This window comes from Aristolochia californica, unplaced genomic scaffold, assembly GCF_029961685.1.
Source record: "Aristolochia californica isolate CCGP_79_NKW_82.1479 unplaced genomic scaffold, dmAriCali1.0.hap1 SCAF_6, whole genome shotgun sequence".
NCBI classification, from domain to species: domain Eukaryota; kingdom Viridiplantae; phylum Streptophyta; class Magnoliopsida; order Piperales; family Aristolochiaceae; genus Aristolochia; species Aristolochia californica.
This window is the reverse complement of record NW_027182257.1, coordinates 38,229,350-38,252,203: the sequence shown is the minus strand read 5'-3', so window position 1 is coordinate 38,252,203 and position 22,854 is coordinate 38,229,350. Positions and strand designations below refer to the sequence as shown.

Below are 22,854 nucleotides of genomic sequence, written 5' to 3'. Positions count from 1 at the left end.
ACCCGGTGGGAAGCACCTGTAGGGCAATAAAATGGTTGGTCTTCAAGGAATGTCACAGTTTTGGACACCAATATTTTTTTAAGAGAAATGTTGTAACATACATATCCCTTTTGAGTACGAGAGTACCTTAAAAAGATAAATTTCATGCTCTCGATTCCAATTTGGTAGAACCAAAGAAACGCATCGAAAGAGAAAACATATTATCACTAGGAAAAAGATATGAATAAGAAGTGGCACCGTTAAGAACTGAAGATAGTAATATGTTGATAAGAAAACAGGTCGTAAGGACAACGTGTGGCCAATAGAAGTGAGGCACATGCATATGGTACAAAAGGGCCCATGCAACCTCAAGTAGATGGTGATTCTTTCTTTCAGCCACACCAATCTACTGGGGAGTATAGGCACACAATGTTTGGTGAATAATTCTATTATTAACATAAAAAAAATCAATATCGCTTGACTTGTATTCTTTGGCATTATCTGAGCTAAAATTTTTTATAGTGGTATGAAACTGAGTAGAAACCATGACACAAAAGGATTTAAATATAGGTAAGACCTTTGATATGTCCTAAAGAAAAAATAACAATGTAACTCTTGAGAAATCATCAACAAAAATAAAGAAATACTTAAACTGAGAATATTTGAAACATTTAATGGTCCCCACACGTCAAAGTGGACTAATGAAAAAGGAACAACACCTTTAGGTTCTCTACGAGGGGAATAAGTACTCCTATGGTGTATACTCATATGACAAACTTAACAATTCAAACTAGAGCTATAGAGACGGATGGCCGAGTCTATAGTGCCATTGAATTACCTTCTGTTGTGATCTGGATGTGGTAGTAATGGTTGGTCGATCGAGATAGTAGAGCCCCCCTTGTTCATGGCCCCACCAATCACCTGTTTTGTCTACAGATCCTAAAAAACACAAGATGTAGGGGAGAAGGTAATGGAGCAGATTAACTTTTTGGTTAATTGATTGACAAATAAAAGATTTAATGGAAACTATGGAACAAATAAGACATCTTCTAAAGGAATTGTTGGTGTGGAAAAAGTGGATCACATCCCATGTACCTTGGTTTGGGACCCATTGGCTATAGAGACAAACTTGTCCGTCAAACAAGGAGAGATGGAACTCAAAATTTTACAATTACCTGTTAGGTGCTCGGAGGCTCTAGAATCAATAATTTAGGATGGGGAAGGTGATGTAGCTAAAACCATACCTGTTATAGTGCTGGTCACAGTAGATGAAGAGGCCTTAGGAGATAACATCATGGTCTTTATTTTCATAAGGAAGTCAAAATCCTCCTCAGAGATAGTCTTCTTGCTTTTGCTTTGCTCGGCTTTGTGTTAAGTACCTAGCCAATACTACCCAAAAGACCGGCCTGTTAGGAGCGGAAGACATAGGTACTTAACCCCAAGACCATAACAGTACCCCGCCCTTCCCCGAGCCGACGACCGCGGAGGTTACCACAACAGAGCAACCGGAGGCGGGTCGAACCCGGGTCAGTCCAGGCGCGTGACCACCCGCATCCATTTTGGGGGCGCCAGGATTCGAAATCGGGACGCAGCGCTTGCTTTGATACTAAATGTTAAGTACCTAGCTAATACTACCCAAAAGACCGGCCTGTTAGGAGCGGAAGACATAGGTACTTAACCCCAGGACCATAACAGTAAATGTTAAGCACCTAGCCAATACTACCCAAAAGACCAGCCTGTTAGGAGCGGAAGACATAGGTACTTAACCCAGGACCATAACATCACACCTCACCTTCACGAGCCGACGACCACGGCGACGCAACGACACTGGCCCAGCCGCAGCATCGCAACAGTGGTGCGACCTACCAGTATTTTAATCCAGTCTTTGTGCGCAACGCAGCAGTACTGGCCCAACCGCAGCATCGCAACAGCAGCGCGACCTACCAGTATTTAAATCAAGCCTCTGCGTCGTTGTCGGGATTCAAACTCACGACCGAGCGCTAGCTCTGATACCAAATGTTAAGCACCTAGCCAATACTACCCAAAAGATCGGCCTGTTAGGAGCGGAAGACATAGGTACTTAACCCAGGACCATAACACTTTGGCCTCGTCTTTATCAGCACTAGTGGTGGAGACTTGATGTGTTGTAACCTAGTCGGGTGCACCATGAATTTTCTAGCATGTTTCCACAGTGTGATTTTTTCTTCCACAATGAGTACAACCCTGACCATCATCAGGTCAGGAAGAATTTTGACCAAACCTACCTCCTCTGCCACAACCACTTGTATTATTTCTGCCTTGACCTCTATTTTCTGAACCACGACCTCTATTGCTAGAGTACATAGCTAAAGAAACATCGAAGTGTGTGGTATAGGGTGGGTCCGAGATACATATCAAAGTAGCCGATATATCATCAAAGGAAGGAAGAGTAGTGGAGATAAGAATCTAAGACTTAGCTACTTCCAAATAAGGCTTGATATTTGCAAGGCAAATAGTGGTTGTTAATGCTTCTCTTTGTTTCTCTTAGACCACAATATCTATAGAATAAAGCTAAGCAATCTTCCACTCTTGAATAAGTCTTTGAAACCAAGCAAGATAATGATGTACATTCTCCCCATGTTTAGTATTATACATTGTTTGGAAAACATAGTACAATTTTTGTAGACTATTAGCACTAGAGTATAATTTGGCAAAAGTATCCCATACTTGTTTAGCGGTCTCGAGATGGACAACATTATTGGTGACATTTTCTTAGATACCGTTGATCATCCAACTGAGAACTTGTGTATCTTCTTTAAGCCATTTCATGTACTTACTATCTTCTTCATCCACCGGAGGAAGCTTACTTAAGTGACTCAACGTATCATGCATAATGAGGAACCTTTTCACTAATTGAGGCCACCTTAAATAATTAGACACTCCTTTTAAAGGAATAGTAGTGATTTTAAGCAAATTTGTTTTTCCAAACGTTGTAGTATTTAGCTCACCAGCCATGTATGAGCCTTAAAAGATATTTAAGTTTGAACTCCTTGTGCAATATCAAATATCAAGAGGAGATGAATATATTGCTGCTGTTATAGACACCAGAAGCATGTCTCAAAAAAAATTAAAACAACTACTTACAGTAGTCTTCAATTACCGTAATATACTTCCATAGAGAAAATATAAGAGCTTCTGTAATAGGTGTTTAATAAAAGTAATATATGTTGTTGAATGCAAATTAATGAAGCCACAAATATTTCATATGGTTGCTGCTAGGATAGATGTCTGAAGGATTGATTTCCAGCACCAAAAAAACACCAATGAAAAGCCAGAAATTGTGACTTTAACCACAAGATTTGTTTCTTAATTGATCAAGTCTATATGAGAAAAGTTTCCGATCCAAATCCCAATGAAATTCTGGCTGAAATTCTTTCCTGATTCTGCAAAAACAAACCAGGAAACTTTCAAAAAAATACACTTTCCTACATTAACACTATTTTCCCAAATTAGACTTTCCAAAGATAATAACTTCCTGAAACTTTCCTGAGATCGAAAGAGGTTTCAAAAAACTGATGAATCTCTGTAAAATTCGTACAAAATTCTGGAATTCACATAGACTTCTCTACTAAACACTAGACTTCAACTTTTCCTCATAAATATCATGAAAAAATCATAAATTTTGGAAGAAGAAGATCTGGCATGTATTTAACATTAATATATATAAAACATCAAGGATCAAACCTGGAAAAAAAAAACTGAGCTTTCTAAGGTAATTCAGCCACAAACCGAAGAAGATGATTTCAGCTCTTCGAACTGAATCTTACACCTTGGAGTACTAAAATAACCTATTATGATACCATGTTATTTTCAAGACTCCATCATCTATGATCTTGAGAGAGGAGAAGGTGGGGAGTGATTAGGGCTCGTTGGTATGACCTAATGCAGCACCAATTCCAATTTTTTATGGTGAAGAGGAAGTCTCTCTTGAATCATCAAAGGGTTTGCAACTTCAAGAGGAAAATCTGGATGATAATCCACTAAACACAGATAACCAAGAAGAAGCTCCAAAGGAGCTAAAGAACTATAGGTTCATGGTTGATCACCCTTGTAACAAATAATTGGTGATCCAATGGCTAGAATTGGAACAAGAAAGGTAACCCATGAACACATGGTGAATAGTGATTTTGTTTCTCAATTGGAACCCATTAATTTTTAAAATAAATAAAAAATTAGAGAAATATTTTGCCAGAGAAATAGTTGTTGAAAATTTACTTATTATCGGAGGATTTTTTTTTTGAGATAATGTCACTCGATGAAAGACAAAGAAAGCAGTTGGTAAGTCAATTTAGTTGCCTAAATATTGTTTATTGGTGAAAATTTGTCTTTCGTAAGTGCTTTTCCGCCAACAAAAACATTGTCTTTTGGTCTAACAAAGGATTGTAGTGAGTACTTGTTTCCTGCTTTTTCTCTTCTAACTTTCATGCATTCTAACAAAGATTTTTCTCTCACAGGATCGTTCAACTATATCAGCACAAGATTGAGATTATTTTTGTAATAAAAATTATTTATTTTCAAAGCAAATGTTAATCACATATTTGGAAACCGTTACAAATTCAAAAGTAAAATGGAGCCTATAAGAACCTCCGTGTGCCCCCACACGCGTGGGAGTGGTTGCGGGACTCAGCCGGCCAACAGATAGGACGAAAAGCGACGTTACATCGTTGGGTAGCCATGGGTCCGATTCTAATGTCACCACGTTGGACTCATATTATGTCTTGACTCATCTTAACGTAAAGTATGTACACAAAGTCCAAGAAGGTTGAAGACAAGGTCAACTTGTCACTACTTGAGTCTCCAACTTTGAATTCCCTAGCCACCCAAACAGACTTTTGACTCCTAACAAATACTATGTTTACAACACTATCTTGTTGGATAGGGAATCTCTACTGTACAATTAGTTAAATTTGGTATTTTTTCCAAGTTAATTGATACGGGTTTTACAGTTTACCTATGATTACGAACTGTATGAAATCCAACCAAGTCAGGATTGATTTTTTTATTCTCTTTTTATATCGCACATATAGGGAAACGGAGAAGAGCAAAGTATTAGAAAGTCTTTTTTTAGTTGACCCTTTATTAGGTAATTTCTCAAATATGTAAGAATAGTTCGATAGTTGTAATTGCCTATCAATTCCAACTTCTCCTCTTTTGATGAGAAAAACGATTTGATAAATTGTACGATAAAACTAAATCTGGTTTAATAAAGAAGTTGGTGACTCTATCAATTGCACTTTGGATAGACTAGATAACTTTTTAGAAATTCATGGAATTTGACTGACATAACTGGAAGTATGTATCTTTGCTTCCGTTTTTCGTTTTTTATTATATATATAAAATGACCTGCCCTCCCTTTCCGACCTAATCACTTCTCTTGATTAAATATTACCCACCATGCAAAAAATAAAATAAAAGAATGAATTAAAATAGTGGTCATTAAGGATAGTGATAGGATTTTTTTTACTTTAATTAAATACTTAAATCTATGACTAAAATTATACGAGAAAATTCATAGAATTTCAGTAATAGACAAATATACCATTTTGATTTGACATAAAAAAAAAAAAGATTTTGAGTACGTAGAACACTGCAGTTCCTTGTCCCTCTCGTCACTTTCCATCTATTGATTTAAGCAAAAATTGACTGTAATTCTGTTTCTAGCGTGCCCAAGCAACAGGTTCCTCAACTTTTAAACCTTCGAAGAAATGTGCCGGAGAATCTTTATTTTTATTGTTCATGCATTGGGTTTGTGGCTTCCTCAGTGCGAGAGATCTATAAATAAGGGAGCGTCTTCCCTTCCATTAGAACATCTCAATTCCAGTTTCAGTATTCACTCATTAGGGACTCTGTGAGAATGTCGGAAGTTGCAAAGCGTCCTTATGCTCCGAGTGCGAACCCCAGAATCGTTGAAATGCAACAGAGTATAGAAGATAATCCTGAAGGTAAGCTTACACGAATCTTTTGGAGAACTTTCAGTTCCATAATCGTACCTGGTTTGTGGTGGAAGTTTTTAACTTGTGGCTTGTGAGGGAGCAGATGGTTGGGACAAATGCTGGGAGAAGGAGATTACTCCATGGGATTTGGGACGGCCACAACCAATCATCGTTCATCTTCTCAACTCTGGAACTCTTCCTAAGGGGAGGGCTCTCATTCCAGGCTGTGGGAGTGTGAGTCTCTCAGTTCTGCACCTCCATTTTTTTAAAAAAAGAAAAATTCAGAACACTAATTTGGTCTAATTCGCGACATTAACAGGGTTACGACGTTGCTGCAATCGCCGCGCCTGACCGCTTTGTTGTAGGCTTGGACATTTCAGAAACGGCTATCAAGAGAGCAAAAGAGGTTAGCTCCCAATTAAAAACCTTACCCAGTTGCAGCCTGCAGTCATAGATCTTGGCCTAATATATACTTTTTTTAATTGAATGCAAATCCAGTTATCTTCCTCTCTCCCAAACGCAAATTGCCTCGACTTTCTGAAGGCGGATTTCTTCGCTTGGAAACCAGCTGAGAAATTCGATCTCATATTCGATTATACGTGAGTACTCATTCTAGAACAAATATTTAATTCGTCCTTGTATCTTTCCTCTATGAGTTTTTCTTCTTTTTCCATTTAACGTGAATGAATCTTTGCAGGTTCTTCGCCGCAGTAGACCCAAGTTTGAGGCCAGCCTGGGCGAGCAAAGTTGCAGATCTTCTAAAGCCCGATGGCGAGCTTATAACCTTGATCTCTCCGGTGAGTACTCTGTCCACCTTTTACAGGTTTCTCAAAAATAATCTGCTTTTGAAGCAACAGCGCCGAAATTTTTAACGATTGTATTTCGTATGACAGATTAGTGATCACGTCGGAGGACCTCCTTACGGTGTCTCCGTTGCTGAGTAATTCTTTGCTCCTTCTTTTGCTCAATTTCCTCTGTTTTTTCATTCAAATGTTACCAATTCATAATTGAGTCTGTTTGATAGAAATGAATTACTCATCTTTGAAACATGGTTGTTTGGCAGCTATAAGAAAGTACTGCTCCCGTTGGGCTTCAAGGCTATTTCTATAGAAGATAACGAGTGCTCCATTGAGAGTCGCAAGGTATTTCCCTATTTTTCTCCATTTTTCTTCATCTCAGACGTGCCAGAGTTCGGTTTCAGGCTACGATGTCACTATCGTAACGTCAACGGATGTTTTCCGCAGGGATTAGAAAAGCTTGGACGATGGAAGAAGTCTGGGAAGTAGTAGTCTATGCATTGTGATTGAGGATGAGTCGTCTATGAAAGAATGGTGGAGCAGTAGGATCATGGCGTGGCTTTTATCAAAGTGAAGCTTGGCAATAATTCTAGGAGTTATTTTTACGTAATAGTTTCTGCTCTGAATTAAATAAGATACAACTCGAGTGTTCACTTGTATTTTATTGAAATGGATGGTTTGCTTTTCCTTCTTCTATGGAAGTCAATGTTCACAAACAAAGAAATTATAATAAAGAATGAGATAATAAAATCTTATAAAAGTGTAATAAAAAAATTCGGGCACTCAAGAGTGAAAGAAAATGAGAACAATTAAGCTAAAAAAAAAACCAAGATTGCACGGTAAAAAAAGAAGAAGAAAGCACTTGATGAAGAGATTGTTAACCGTTTTCATGAGAAACAGCTTCCCATAGAGACACGATTGGTCTCAAACTTCTACTAGTTGCAACTCTCTCGGTAACACGATGCCATGAAACAAATTCGGGCACTCAAGAGTAAAAGAAAAGGAGAACAATTACGCTAAAAAAAACCAAGATTGCACGGTAAAAAAAGAAGAAGAAAACACTTGACAAAGAGATTGTTAACCGTTTTCATGAGAAACGGTTTCTCATAGAGACACGATTGGTCTCAAACTTCTACCAGTTGCAACTCCCTCGATAACACGATGCCATGAAACAAATTCGGGCACTCAAGAGTGAAAGAAAAGGAGAACAATTACGCTAAAAAAAAACCAAGATTGCACGGTAAAAAAAGAAGAAAGCACTTGACGAAGAGATTGTAAACCGTTTTCATGAGAAATGGTTTCTCATAGAGACACGATTGGTCTCAAATTTCTACCAGTTGCAACTCCCTCGGTAACACGATGTCATGAATAACTTTGATGGGAGGTTGGCAATTTTTAAACTATGGTTTTGGTCCCCTATCTTGTCACTCAATCATCCCTTTAGTTTATACCTTCTCTAAGAGTGATTAGAGAGTGGAAGCCCCAAACAAAAGCAAAGAACAACGATTTTTTTACGGAATCTGATCGTATAGAGGGAGGTATGATTCTTATTTCCATTTACATTTATACTATGAATTCATGTTGTTAGAAATTCATAATTAAGTCTTACAGTTGGTGTCAAAGCAGTACCTCTGATCCTATGTTTCGATTCCAAACGAGCGATTAATTTTTTGCTCTTTTTTCTGTTTATGTTTGTGGAGCGTCGTTTTTATGACAGATATATTTTTTTTGTCGAAGACTCTTTAGGAATGTCGATGTAAAACATCCTGACGACTCGCGGCTGTCGATCGGCAACGGCCGATCATACAGACTAGCTACACTCGGCTAGAAGGCTGATCAACGCCACTGAGCGCTCATTGCACGCAACGACCGACGGAGAGAAGCATCAACCTCATGCATCAGAGCCGGCATCGACGACCATTCCGAAGGGTTCGCCGACGTCGACGTGGCTGAGGAACGCTGGCGAACCTTAGTCTTAGTGTGTGGCTGAAGATTGAAGATGACTTCCAACGTGCAAAAACATATGGATTAAATCCATAAGGTATTTTGGTAAATACTGGGTGAGTTGGTTCGGGTTGAGTCGTTTGTGATTCATTGTTCCAACTCGACAACCGCGTCAAAGACCAGGGTGACTCGGTGCAAATAAAAATAAAATGGTTCGGGTCAACTTTGATGGGTTGAGTTGGCTCGCCGTTCCAACTTACAGAAGTGAGTCGCCCGAGAGAGGACCGAGCCGACTTGGTTCTCAAAATTAATTTCGTGCGAGCGGAATTCGAACCCACGTGCTGGCAACATATTTGGCACTAGTGAGATTTAGGGCATTGGCCGTCATGTGTCAAATAAGTTGAAAATTATGTATTTATTTTCTGTAATTATTTTTTATATATTTTTTGCATATACTTAAATGTATGAAATTAAATTTATGCATAATATTATAGTTTTTAATTATGTGTATATTATGAGAATATTTATGCATATTGATAACATGTTAGTGTTAGTTAAGATTATGCAATTCATGCTATTCTCATATTAATTTTTCATTTATGCGATTTAATGTCTGGTGATCGTTATATTTTTTTATTAATTAGAGAGTAGCCACAACATCTTTAATTTAATAAAACATTATATATTATGTTTAGGATCACATAAAGAATATTAGACATTAATTTTCACTAATTTTACTTGATATAATAAATTTTATCCGACAGGAATTTTTATTATATTTGAGTTTATTAGTTAGGATAAAATATCAAGTTATTCATAATTTACCCACAAAAATTATGAATTCATAAATAATTTGATAGTTTAATCATAAATAAAAAATTAGATATTAATTTTAATTAATTATACTTAATATAATAAATTTTATCCCACATGAATTTTTATTATATTTGAGTTTATTAATTAGGATAAAATATAAAATTATTTATAATTTACCCACAAGAATTATGAATTCATAAATAATCTGATAGTTTTATCATAAAAAATAATTGAATCTGCTTGATTTAAAAAATTTAGCCCACAAGCATTTTTTTATATCAATAGATTCAATTTTTAAGCATGGTATACATTGGTAAAGCATGATATTTTATTCAGGCCTCAGTTTTAACATAAACATGTAATTTGTAATTTTATGCAATTGTACAACCTGCAAATTTCTCTGATTTGCCCTTAAGATACCTCTTCAAGGTCCTATCTTTTTAAGCTTTCATAAAAAAGGAACTAAGGCTGGAATGTAAGATCTTAATTGAATTTCTAATTATCCTCATGAAATTCATTGAATAAATGTAAAAGGAAGCCCAGAAATCATACCTCCCTCCATACGATCAAATTTCGTGTAGAAATCACCAGCGTTCTGTTCTTTGCTTCTATTTGGCACTTCCGCTCTCTGATCACTGTCAGCGATGGTGCAAACTCAAGAGGTGAGTGAGTTAGCGAGATAGAGGACCAAACCGTAGATCATCTTAGCCAACCTCCCATCAAGGTTCTTCATGGCTTCGTGTTATCGAGGGAGTTGCAACTGCCAGAAGTAGAGATCAATCGTGGGCTAAATATTTTAATTCAAACAGATTCAATATTCTTTATGGGTAAACTTTATGATAAAATTATCAAATTATTTATGAATTCATAATTCATGTGGGTAAATTATGATCAATTTGATATTTTATCCTAATTAATAAACTTAAATATAATAAAAATTCCTGTGGGATAAAATTTATTATATTAAGTATAATTAATTAAAATTAATGTCTACATTTTTTATGATTAAACTTTATGATAAAACTATAAATTTATGTATAATTCATAATTCTTGTGGGTAAATTATGAATAATTTGATATTTTATCCTAACTAATAAAATCAAATATAATAAAAATTCATGTGGGATAAAATTTATTATATGAAGAAAAATTAGTTACAATTAATGTCTAATATTCTTTATGTGATTCTAATCATAATATATAATTTTTATTAAATTAAAGATGTTGTGGCTATTCTCTAATTAATAAAAATTATATGGATCACTAGACATTAAATCACGTAAATGTATGAGAATAGCATGAATTGCATAATTTTAACTTATACTAACATGTTATCTTTATACACAAAATATTCTCATAATATACGCATAATTAAAAACTATAATATTATGCATAACTATAATTTCAAATTTTAAGTATATGCCAAAAATGCATAAAAAACAATTATAAGAAATAAATATATAATTTACAACATATTTGACACACGACGGCCAGTGGCTTAATGGTCATGGGCGCCGAATTTAGTTTCAGCGCACAGGTTCGAATCTTTTGGTGCAAAAATAAAAAAATAAAATTGAGAACTGAGTCAGCTCGGTACTCTCTCGGATGTCTCGGTTCAACAAGTTGGAACGGGCGAACCAACTCAACCCGTCCGAGTCGACCCGAATAGCTCACTATTTGTTTATAGGAGATCTTAGGGGCCCAATTTACAACACCTACCCAACACTTGGGATTTATGGCCGGTAGCAACTAGGTACAATACCACAATAGTTAGTAACTCAACTTAAATCTCAAACTAAGAAGTATAAGTACAATAAGATTTGGAAAAATTCAATGCAAATAGTTTAAAAGCTATGGAAATACTAAGGTGAACTCAAACAAATTGATTTCAAAGAAAGCACAATAGATTAGACAAGGAAAAAGACTAAGCACTCAAATAAATCCAGGTTCAAGAGCTCATATACTAGCACACTTAAAATTGATTTGAAAATCTCATAGCACAAGTATGGTTGGGGATCTTCAAATTTATTGTAGTAGCATTTGCTAAAAGTGCAAGGTATGAAATTAAAATAAATAGCCATGTTGTAAAGATTAAATAATCTACCCTATGTAGCTGTTGCATGTCATAAGCGTAATTTCTACATATTTCAACACTTAACTGTATAAGGGTATTTTTTTACCCTTTGCATTTTTTCTCATTATAAATTAAGAGTAGGAGTGAATGCTTAACCATGCATGTGAGAACTCTCTTCCATTGGTGCTTATTTTCCTCTGTCTAGATGTCCCCTCTCTAAGCCATAGTTTTTCTTTTGCCTCTTTCTTGTTCTTCTCAACTCTTCTCCTTCTTCTCTTCTCACCTTATTTACTTCAACTAGTCCTTTATAAGAGGCGTGGAGGTGTGGAGGTTTCATAGAGATGCTATGAGAAAAAGAGAAATCAAAAGAAGAAGCCAAAACAAGCTTCACTCAAGGACATGTAAGAGCAGAATTTGAAGGCAGAAAAAATCAGCTTCGAGATAGGACTTTGGGTAGATTAGTACAGCAGGATCCTTGGTTTTTTCATCCAAAAATTCATTTTTTCATTGAATCATTTAATGTAAAATTGAGTTCCAAAATTTCAGAATTTTTCTTATGACTTTGAATTCCAAGTTTTTAGGCAAACTTCATTCCTTCAACAATTTGTGATTTTTTATATAAAAAAAAAATCTTAGGAATCTGAAAACTCCCTTTTAATGTCTTCTAAAATTCATCTTCATTTGATACATGTTTCTTGTTTTGTGGCATGAAGTTCTTCTATGTTATAAGGTTCCATGCTCTTTCCAGCCATTTTTTTGTGCCTGCTTAATAGTTTTTTTTTTTTTTATTGATTAATACAAGCCCAGCCATGCTTGTTATATGTCATCCTATACACATTCAATTTTTTTTTGTCTTACTTGGCTTGTACTATACATGCACGTGAGAGTGCATGCATGAATCCTAGGAGAGGTTGCTGAATTCTAGAGTGCTGATTCACTACACTTGTTGAACTCTTTTTCTTTGAGCTAATTGTTGCACTTAATTTTGTAAGTATTCCATTTAATTTTCCAAAATGTTTGAGAGTCTAGTCATGCAGGACTGAAAACACAATGGCTGATTATTCAAGCAAGTCTATCAGATTTTTCTCTCAAAATAAGTGTATTTTATGAAAAAAAATATATTTAAATGAAAGGTACAAAGTATAGTTTCAGAAAGAGAAAATTTCATGTCGATCTTATCTATTTGTAAGGGTATATTCGCATTGGAGTTACCAACCATCAAACTACAAAATGAATTAAATCGAGAGGTCATAACAGATTCAAGAACAAAGTTTTTTATGTCAAATTAAATATCAAATTAAATCTCTTTGAGTCTAGTTTCTTAAGAAAGAAATAATTTGTGATTCTGGTCTATATTTTTACAAATGTTGATATCTGAAGTACTAAAGGTCAGTTCTGCCAAAAATCTCTTTTTTTCCTATTTTCTCTCCTTGTACCTCTCCAAGCATTGATGTGTATTGAGTTTCCTTTACTCCTAGAATCCATGTTTTTTAGACAAATTTATCTTCTAATCTGAGAATTTTTGTCAAACTTAATCTCTCCATGATGTGCTCATTCAAGGTATTCAAAAATTTCCTACTTCAATGTTGTTTTTCAAGTTTTGCTTTTCTTTTACTCGGTTGTGTATCTTCCGCATTGCCAACTCCGAAAAATTGTGATCACCCTGAAAAAGTTATACTTGGTCAAATTTGTTAAGTTCTACTGTTATATTCTTTCATAGTTTTTTTAAAAAATAAGTTCACATACAAGATTCATTTAGAAGTATGAGTGTTACATAGTGACCTCCTTCCAGTTAAAGTTGTTTTTCTCTAGTATTTCTTCAATTTATCATGTTGTGTTTCATCATTTCATAGCAATGGCTAGACCCACTATCTAAATAGTATAGCAGTGTGTCCAACATCCAGCTTGAGTCAAGTCATTTATTCTTCACCCAAGAGGTAATTTGTGTTTGAGCTACCCTTAAAAAGTAAATAGTCTCTTTGTTATGCCCTAAAATTGAGCTTAGTTTGTTTCAGACTATGACCATTTTGAATGATGAATGGAGCTTAGTCATTGGGTTGGGACTGATTTTTTCCTCCCATATTGTCTTTTGTCCAAGCTAGGTCTCCATGTCCTTTTTACCCCTAGCTTGAGGGGAGAAGTAGAAGAAGAAGTACAAAAAAGAGTTATTTTGTTGCACATGTTATGGTAATTTTTATGTGTGCAAAATATTCAAGAAAGGGGGAGATCAAAAGATAAAATTTTCGCATCTATGATGATTTTTTTTTCAGCAAGAGAAAATTGAAGACCAATAATTTTTTTCCTTCCAAGCTAAAGTTGTAAACTCCAACTTAAAGGAGAATGTTAAAGAGTGAGTATGGAAGAGTCTCACATGATTCTCACAACAAGAAGTCTCACATAGCCGGAATTAATATAGTGGAGTCTTACAATAGTCTCACATGAGGATGTCTCATATAAGAGTCTCGGTTAAAGGTGTTTTAATTATGTTAGTTTTCTATTTAAGTTCTTTTATTTTATTATGCTAGGGCTTATCTTTAAGTGTTAGACTTTGAATGTAATTGAGACAAGGGTAGTTTAATTGTAATTGGATTCTACTAGTTTCCTCGATTGTAAATAGATGTTTTTTCCATTCAAATTATAAAAAGTTAGTGAAGTATTTTTCTTTTCCACAAATTCAGCAATACTCTTTATATCAACTATGCATTGCAGTCCTATGTTGTCAAAATTCAACACCCACTATAGCACACTTGGCAGCTCGTGTTGCCATATTAGTATTGAAGTCAACATCTATAACATGAAAAATTACCAAACTCAACATTGTAAACTAGAAAAAAATAAAAGGAAATTCTAATTGAATAATTTGTGATATTTACCTCAATATAGGGATAAGCAAAAACTATATGATCTTCGATGTAGGCTCTGAACTTTTTCGCCTCCACCCAATGAGTGACAATGGCACAAGGGAGTCCCAATTCCATCCTATGAGCATCTCAGAACTCAATTGGGACCCTCCTATCGAGGTCTGTTAGAGGTAAGTTTACAATCTTTACAAAATTTGGTCTCTTCTTTCCCAAGGAAAAAAAAGAGAAGGAGAAGAAAAGAACAAGGAGAAGATGGAAAGGAAGATAAATGTTGATTTTCAAGATTCCATGAATTTAGCTCATGGAGAAAAAGGGAAAGAAACCCATTGGGAGAAAACTAGAGGAAGAAGGGTTATGTAATTGATTATCCTTAACCTCCCCTGAAACTCTATTTATAGATTTATGAAACTACTATATTACAATAATACCCCTGAACTTAGGATTTAGGATTTAGGGTTTTAACCCCGGAGCTTCAACTTAATTACATAAATGTCATCTCTATGAGATGACTATTTATTTACCATCCTGCCATCAATGTATGTGGGCCTATGGGCCTACTCCTTGACCTGTGGGCCTTGAGCCCATCTTCTATATCTCTTGGATCCATGGGTCTTCCTAAGTCTTATGGGTTTGGGCCCATCTTCTTACACACTTTGATATGTGGGTCTTCCTTAGTCGTGTGGGGTTGAGCCATGTCTTCCAACACTCCCCCTCAAGCTAGGGGTGAGAGTGCAACATGAACTCCCAGCTTGCTGTAAATGATATATAAAATTTTTCTTATATAATATGCCTTCATCTTCTAACACTCCCCCTCACGTTGGTGCTCTCGTTCATGAAGCTCAGCTGGTATAATATCAGTGAGAGTAAATCACTCATACCTGCTAAGACATTGCTCTAAAGTGTCCACCTCCACCACCGTGTCCCTCCACAAGCAACAACTCTCAAGTGGTAGAGTAATATATGATATTAACAGGGGAAGTAACATAAATATAACAATAAGTTCCTTCATCATGGACTTACAACCACAAAAATGTGATATTTTTTACGAGGATGAAGTTCATCCGTCATGGGCTTCCAACCACAAAAATTTTGATATTTTTGACGGGGATGAAGTTCCTCCGTCACGGACTCCCAACCACAAAAATTTGATATTTTTAACGGGGCTGAAGTTCCTCCGTCATGGACTTCCAACCACAAATAAATTTGATATTTTTTACAGGGATGAAGTTCCTCTGTCATGGACTCCCAACCCTAAATTGCATATTGATAGTTGATAAGGAGGATAAAGAGAATGAAATTAGTGATTTGGGAGAGAAAGTTAGGATGTCATAAGTTTTTATATTATTAAAACTAAAATCATAAACATATCCTTTAATGGGTTTGAGTAATTGAGTATTGACTATTATATATACTTGTTTTGCTTAATAGTGGTAAATGGGCAGTCAAAACAAATGAATAATCAAGTAAACTAATCACAATATCTTAAATACCGTTCTTCCCTCGACCAACTCTAGTGCAGAATATTTTTTTATCTCTTTCAAGCAAATCCGAATTGTTGCCTGCTTAGTCGAAAGTTTCAACACTCATCAGTTGATTTTGATACAGTCCTTCCTAACCTCTCCTTGTGCTCCTGTTAGAACGCCAACACTTCCGATTTTCTGCATTGCTGCAGCAAATTCCTGGAAAAACAGAGTTTCGTTCTCTGCGTACCGGAAAACCGCTTCCCGAATGTGATCGTCGCCGGAGAGCAATGTCTGATCGGAAGTGAGCAGCGCCTTCCTCTCTTTCAACTTCTTGAAAAACAGATTATCAAACACAAACGGGGTGTCATCAAAAGTGACGACTACCTCGTTATCTCTCAGGGAAAGAGGGCATGAAGCCAAGAGGGACGCCCGGAAGTCGGGGTCCATTGTAGGGTCTCTACGCCGGAGGCGTTCCACCACTTCGATACAGTGAGCACTGCCCGCAGTGTGAGCGCCGGAGAGAGCCACAAGGTCGAGTGAGGTGAGGCCTTTGGATGCGAATTGGTTGATGAGTTGGGTCAAGTTAGCAGAAGAAGTAGGCAACTCGGCTGCTGCGAGGAATGCAATGGAGGTTCGGCTGTCTCGCCTGCCTTTGAGGACTGACCACGATGGACCATTCATCTGTTATGATAGAAAAGCATTTAATAGGGTCAATTGATCAGGAATGTTGACATATGCTGTGATTATTTCATAGAAGCTCCCGCTTAGGAACTGACGAAGCTTATTACCAGAATGCAGTAAAAGAAAGATAAGGCAAACAGGGATATTTTCTGGCAATTTTCTGCGTCATTAAAAGCAAATTGTGCATATCAAAATGGCCGCTCAGGGGTGGGATGGTCTGAAACAGAAAAATGAAAGCTTCGAAAACAGAAAAGTCTCGTTAATCCTGTAGATGGACGAGCATTGCCACTGCATCCCACATTTGATAAAATGCCTGAAAGTCGAAGACGAGATGACTGAGAGCTTACTGCTACCGTTGAATCACGAGCCAGGACGGCGAGGATATCTGCGCAAGAGACCACCCCCGGGCACATTTCTTCAAGAATCTTTTTTGCACGTAGTACCGCGTCGAGGCTGTCACCTGCAAGCGATAGGTTAATATCTGCATCTCTCTCCGCTTTGTTGCCCTCCGTCGAAGAGATCAACACAGAACCATCGCAGCCCTGGTCAGAAAAACTCATAAATGAGGATGGATTTTGATTCAAATTAATATGCACTTTTTTTTTTTATTTATTTCTGCCGGAGAAGTTCCTTGGCTGTTTGGCCTTCCAACAATAGCTACTATACTTCTAACAACTATTTGTAATCACAGGTAGAAAATAACAAGATTTAAAAGAAAACTACAGATTGTCTGAATAACCTGAACAAAGCAATCGTGGAAGAAGAGCCTAAGAGTTGCTGGGGCTGTTATGCTTTGTCCTTCTGTCATCTTTTCCCGAATGACATGACTGATTTTGTCTTCCATTCCTGGACATGACTTGTCGTAGAAACTTATCGAAAGCTCAGAGGAAACTGGAATGGGGCCGAGGAACAGAAACGAGGCCATCGGCAGAAAAGCTAATGGGGCCATCAACTCCATTTCTGCCGCTCTCTCCTGCACCAGCTTCTTTGCCTCTTAATCCTCTGGTTCTCGGCTTTTATTCAACGTCGTGCATTAACTTCGCCCCACTTCCATTTCCTAAAGCTTGATTCTCCTTTCCAGAAATTACAAAAGGCGTAAAGCTCTTGCCAGATGATGACCCAAATCGAGTATAGTTCAGGTGAATCTTTTGCCGGAAATGGAAGTGCAAACTGTAAAGACATTAGGATCTCCCGTCACCAAACCTAGTCATGGCTCCATATTCGTATGTTTAACAGTTGCATCGGTTCAGCATTATATAAAAGAATAAAATCCTGCTAGGAAGTGTACTGCCTTCACCAACCATCTAATTTACAAGGAGTTCGTAAAGATATTACAGTCAGTTACTTCCTCCCATCAAGGAAGTTACTATCAGACGGATTATTCCCTCAACTGCTTCTTCTCACATGAACTGTGGATCTAGGAGAGGACCAATTCAATTTTATTTAAAATTACATTAATAAAATCTAATATTCACATACTTGGTTTAAATAATTGCAATATGTTCAACAATATCAATATTCACTAATACCCTATGCTTAAACCAAAAGATAAATTACAAGAATCATAGTCCCAAATTAAATAAGTATTACCTTTTATGCATTACCATGCAAATTTTCTTTGAAAAGCCTTTAATATGTTTTCACAATGTTATGAATAAGCCTCAAATGCTTATTATGAGACTTATAAACAATATTGGTCATTTTCAATGCATGTATACAAGCCAAAAGAGAAAAGAAATTACATTTCAATTGTTATAAAATACAACACCTAATATGAAACATCAACTAACCAGTTTGAACAAAGTCCCATTCCTGGCTACATGATCCTTAAACAAATATGGCGGCATGTCTTTCATCAATGGATCTGTAGCCATTTGTTTGGTATGCATGTGTTCTATGAGTAATTTATTAAATTTGACACTCTCCTTGATAGCTAAGTATTTCATGTCAATATGTTTTCTTGGACTTCCACTTTTATTATTCTTAGCAAAAACTAAGTAGCATAATTGTCATAGAAAATCCTAAATGGCTTAGAGATTGAATCAACAACCTGAGCCTCAAAATGAAATTCTTCAACCAAATATCTTGATATGTAAGCTTAAAAGACACAACAAACTTGACTCCCATGGTAAAAAAATTAATTAAAGACAATTAACATGAAAAATCACTACAATAAAATACACTTCCACCAACAAGTTATTGTTGGCAGAAGTATAAAATTCGTTGGTGGAAACTCTTCCAGCAAAAAATCACTAGAATGGTTGCTTTTGTGTTTCTATGACTACAGCTTCTGCTAGCGAATTTTGAAATTCCTGCTGATGTCAAAATCTCTAGCAACATATTTCAGAATTCGTTGCTACAAAATTCAAATCTCTCACAGTAAACTTTAAAATTTGTCCTAGTAATTTGCATATTGTAGTAGAAAATTAAAGAATTTGCTACAAATTTTTTGATAAATCCATCTGTACTTTTGTGCTCCTTTTCCAGCAAAAATTTTGATGTTTTTTGTAAAAGCATAGAAATTATATTTTTTATATCTATATTTCCCCTATTTAACATAAACATAATAAATAATGATAAAAGGAAAAGTTCATACAAACAAAAACTGATAAAATAAAAAATAAAATATACAATTTGTTTTAAAAATTATACAAAAAAATAAAACATGTATACCACTTGAGGAAGGATTTGGAGGAGGATGATTCTAAAGTTGCATTTGTTGAATGAATCGACTCAACCCATCTTGGAGTCTTTATATACTTAATAGACACGACTGACTTTGTGTTTAAGGCAAACGATAAGCTCTTCTTTGTGTCATTGATCCACATTGGTTGTACCCTCACTTTGAAAAACTTCTTTATGTTCGTTGTGTAACATTAATACTAAATGATTAAAAGACATATTCAATAACTAAACCTACAAGATGAAAATGATAAATACCTACAAGAGATATTTTTTCGATCTCATCCTAAAGTTGTGTACAACCGACAACATCTTGTCACACAAGTTTAGGTTAAGGATTAATTCGGTTGTGTAAAAAAAAATATTTTATCCTTGAGGCAGTCAACATCTTCATTTTAATTTTGATATGCTAATTAAATTTTGTTTCAACTCCATATAACTATATAAAGCAAAACATCAAAGTTTCATTATCAATATATATCTTCATGATTGAACCTTGTAGATGAACTTTATTCTATATCGATATTTTTAATTTGAAAAGAAACCTCTCAATTAGGTGCATCCATCTACATTGTACCGGACAACAAAATAATGCTTCTTATGGTAGATGAATTGACAAATGGACCATCACATTGAAAAAGGATAGTGGGAGTAGATCACTACGATGTCACCTTGTAACTTCTTTAACACATCAAATTTTGAAAGAAGAGGAAGAACAATTTCTCAGCAAAATTTCAATTTTTTTGGGAGAGGTTACCTTTTCCCAGCGAATTTTGAAATTCGTTAGGAAAGGTTTTTTTTCTTTGTTTCTCTTCATTTCCTTCTTCCCCTTGTTCTCTTCTTCTCCTCTTCTCTTTTTTCCTTGTGAAATTGTAAAGTTACGACTAATTTTAATTTTTTATTAATAAAATTAATATTTTCTAACACAAATAGACCAAAAGTAAAGTTTATTAATCATAATTGCCACTATAATATCGTAATTATCACAACTATCATAATTTTCATAATCTTTATATAATTAAAAAAATTGTAATTAATGGAAATATTAATTGGTCAATGTGATAATTACCTTTAAATTAGTGAATAATTAATCAATAAACTTAATAAAGTTTACTTATGTAACTAAGTATTTAGTTAACTAGTTCTTATTAACAAACCAAATAACCCACTTAGTCTAATATGTAATGCAGGGAATACTACTTAATTAATAACACGAAATGCATTTACTAATTGAATAGTTACTGATTAGGTAAGAAGATAATTAAATACCAAATGATTTCTACTAATTAACATCCAATTGACCTATTTAATTTAATAATTAATCAATTATTTAATGAAACAAGTAGTAATTACTTACTTATCTAATTAATATAACACATTCTAATTATATAATTAACTAATTAATTTGCTTACTAGGATTAGTGGAGTTGGGCAAACTACCACTTACTATTTGATTGTAGCTAATACTAGTTAATTAATTGGAAATTAATGCATGTATTGATTGAATAATTATTGATTAGGTGAGATAATAATCAAATACCTGATGATTTCTGTTAATTGACCTATTTAATGTAATAAATAATCAATTATTTAATGGAACTGATGGTAATTACTTACATATCTAATTAAGTAAACACATTCCAATTATATAATTAATTCATGAATTTTTTTAATTAACTTGGTTAGTAGTTAATGGAGTCGGTGCGAAGTTTAGTAGTTGTGGTAGGTTTTATTGAAATTCCAAACAGAGATTGATCTTCTAAGTTTAAAATCTTTATGATGGGCTAGTTGACCCGACTCTTACCTGGGAGACATTCTTTTACCTGTCTAATTTGGATATGTGATTAACACTTTGTTGAAACATGGGAAGGTTAGTTGGGCTGTTGATATATGCAATTTCATGAGACCTGGCATTGGTTTTCCTATTAGTGTGATCAGTTAGTAGAGATGGAATCTCCACGTAAAATTCATTTTGAAGTTGCACAAAGTATTTTATGGTATTGGAAAGGGGATGAAAAGGCCTACTGTATACTTCACATGATCATCTTAGAGTTGAGGGATATTCAGATGTGAGATTATATGGACTCCAAACTTGACAAGAAGTCCTCCACTATTTATTGTGTTTGTTGGAGGGAATCTTGTTAATTGGAAGAGTAAAAAGCAAAATGTTATGGCAAACTTTATTGCTGAGGCAGAATAGATATTAATGGCTCATACTTTTAGCGAACTTATTTGGATCAGATCAGTGTTAAAAGAGTTAAAACTGGTTTCAGAGGACATTGTGGTACTTAAAGTGATAATCAAACAATCATCTTTATTATAAGTAACCCAGTATTCCATGAGAAAATGAAACGTATTGAAGTTGATCTACACTTTGTAAGGGATGCAGTGATAAGTGGTAAGGTAGTTAGCCGATATGTCTAGACTATTGAGCAGATTGGTGATGTATCCACAAAACCTCTTGGGAAAACAAGATTTCAATAAGTATTTGCACGAAGTTGGGATTATTGTACATATATGCTCGAGCTTGAGGGAGGGTATTAAGATCAGAGGTATTTTAGTAATTTCTCATATTGGGTAGATTTGTAATTTGTTAGATAGAAAGGTCTGGGTTAGTGTTTGAAGAGGTGTGGTTTATTGTGTAAATCCTGTGGGTTATGAAGGGTGTTTTACATACTCATGTATAAGCTCTTAAGTTAGGGTTTTTTTAGTCTTTTTGTAAAAACACTTAAGTAGAGAATAAAACCTGATTTTCCCCATCCTGCAGTCTGTAAGCAGCCCTTTCTCTGTTTCTCTGTCTCTCTCATTCTTCCTCTCTTCTTCTCAATTTCTCTTCTATCTTTACTTTCTTGTAATCTGGAAAAATGAATCTCTCTGGAAGTGGTCAACAAAATTTCAATAACCCTTCAAAATTTTGATGTGCTTTATTATTATTCATTGTTATTATTATTATTATTACTAATATTATTATTTTGAGAGCAAAATTTATGTTGGTGCGAGTGGTTGCGCAGATTGTCTCTCTTCTTGGTTGTTACGGCTACTGTTTTGATCATTGAGCCAGGAAATTGTCTTGTTTTATTTTTTATTCATGTTTAGCAGGCTATTATTCTTACCACTTTAGGTTTATTCTTCCACAATTCTTTTAGTTTTCTCAGGAAAATATGCCCGGTTTTAGTTTGGAAAAGAACTTTGTTTTAGGTTTTTTTATTGAACTGTCCATATAGACGATCTGTTTCTCATTGTCGCTGGATGATGGGAATGCAGGTAGTGTTGGATGTACGTATTGAGATTCTAGCAGCTGTTGGTGAAGAAGATGGAGTTGCTCGCTGGCTCAATTAGATGACTTGGAGGGACCTCAGCAGTCTGTTGTTTGCTACTAATATCTTGGTTTTGTATTGCCTAGCTCTGTAAAGCATTCAATTTTCATTATTCTGCTGGGATTTGAGCTTCGATTGCTTCAGCTGTGGTTTCATTTCCGTTTATTAATCTAGAAAATTGCCTTGATATATGTAGAATATTCTCCCATGGCTTCAGCTAATCCATAGAGGATGGAGAGGCACGAATAGATATTGAGGGATTGACAGA

General features: G+C 35.3%; 2 protein-coding genes across 3 annotated transcripts; one reads left to right on the top strand and one right to left on the bottom strand.

Moving 5' to 3' along the window:
* Window positions 1-5,828: 5,828 nt before the first annotated feature.
* On the top strand, window positions 5,829-7,448 carry LOC137934852 (probable thiol methyltransferase 2). Its single transcript, XM_068779402.1, has 8 exons — window positions 5,829-5,960; window positions 6,055-6,185; window positions 6,271-6,357; window positions 6,450-6,550; window positions 6,649-6,748; window positions 6,845-6,891; window positions 7,015-7,093; window positions 7,196-7,448. Exons 1-8 carry the CDS (start codon window positions 5,873-5,875, stop codon window positions 7,235-7,237), a joined length of 675 nt encoding a protein of 224 aa, XP_068635503.1. The 5' UTR covers window positions 5,829-5,872; the 3' UTR covers window positions 7,238-7,448.
* An 8,374-nt stretch (window positions 7,449-15,822) lies between these two features.
* Window positions 15,823-17,681, bottom strand: LOC137934820 (peroxidase 31-like). Of its 2 annotated transcripts, none has more exons than XM_068779354.1 (3): window positions 17,327-17,681; window positions 16,941-17,129; window positions 15,823-16,587 (listed from the first exon to the last, which is right to left on the bottom strand). In XM_068779354.1, exons 1-3 carry the CDS (start codon window positions 17,543-17,545, stop codon window positions 16,030-16,032), a joined length of 966 nt encoding a protein of 321 aa, XP_068635455.1. In that variant the 5' UTR covers window positions 17,546-17,681; the 3' UTR covers window positions 15,823-16,029. The 2 variants fall into 2 exon arrangements, with proteins under 2 accessions (XP_068635455.1, XP_068635454.1); XM_068779353.1 differs by having other exon boundaries at window positions 15,824-16,587; window positions 16,935-17,129; window positions 17,327-17,677.
* Window positions 17,682-22,854: the final 5,173 nt, after the last annotated feature.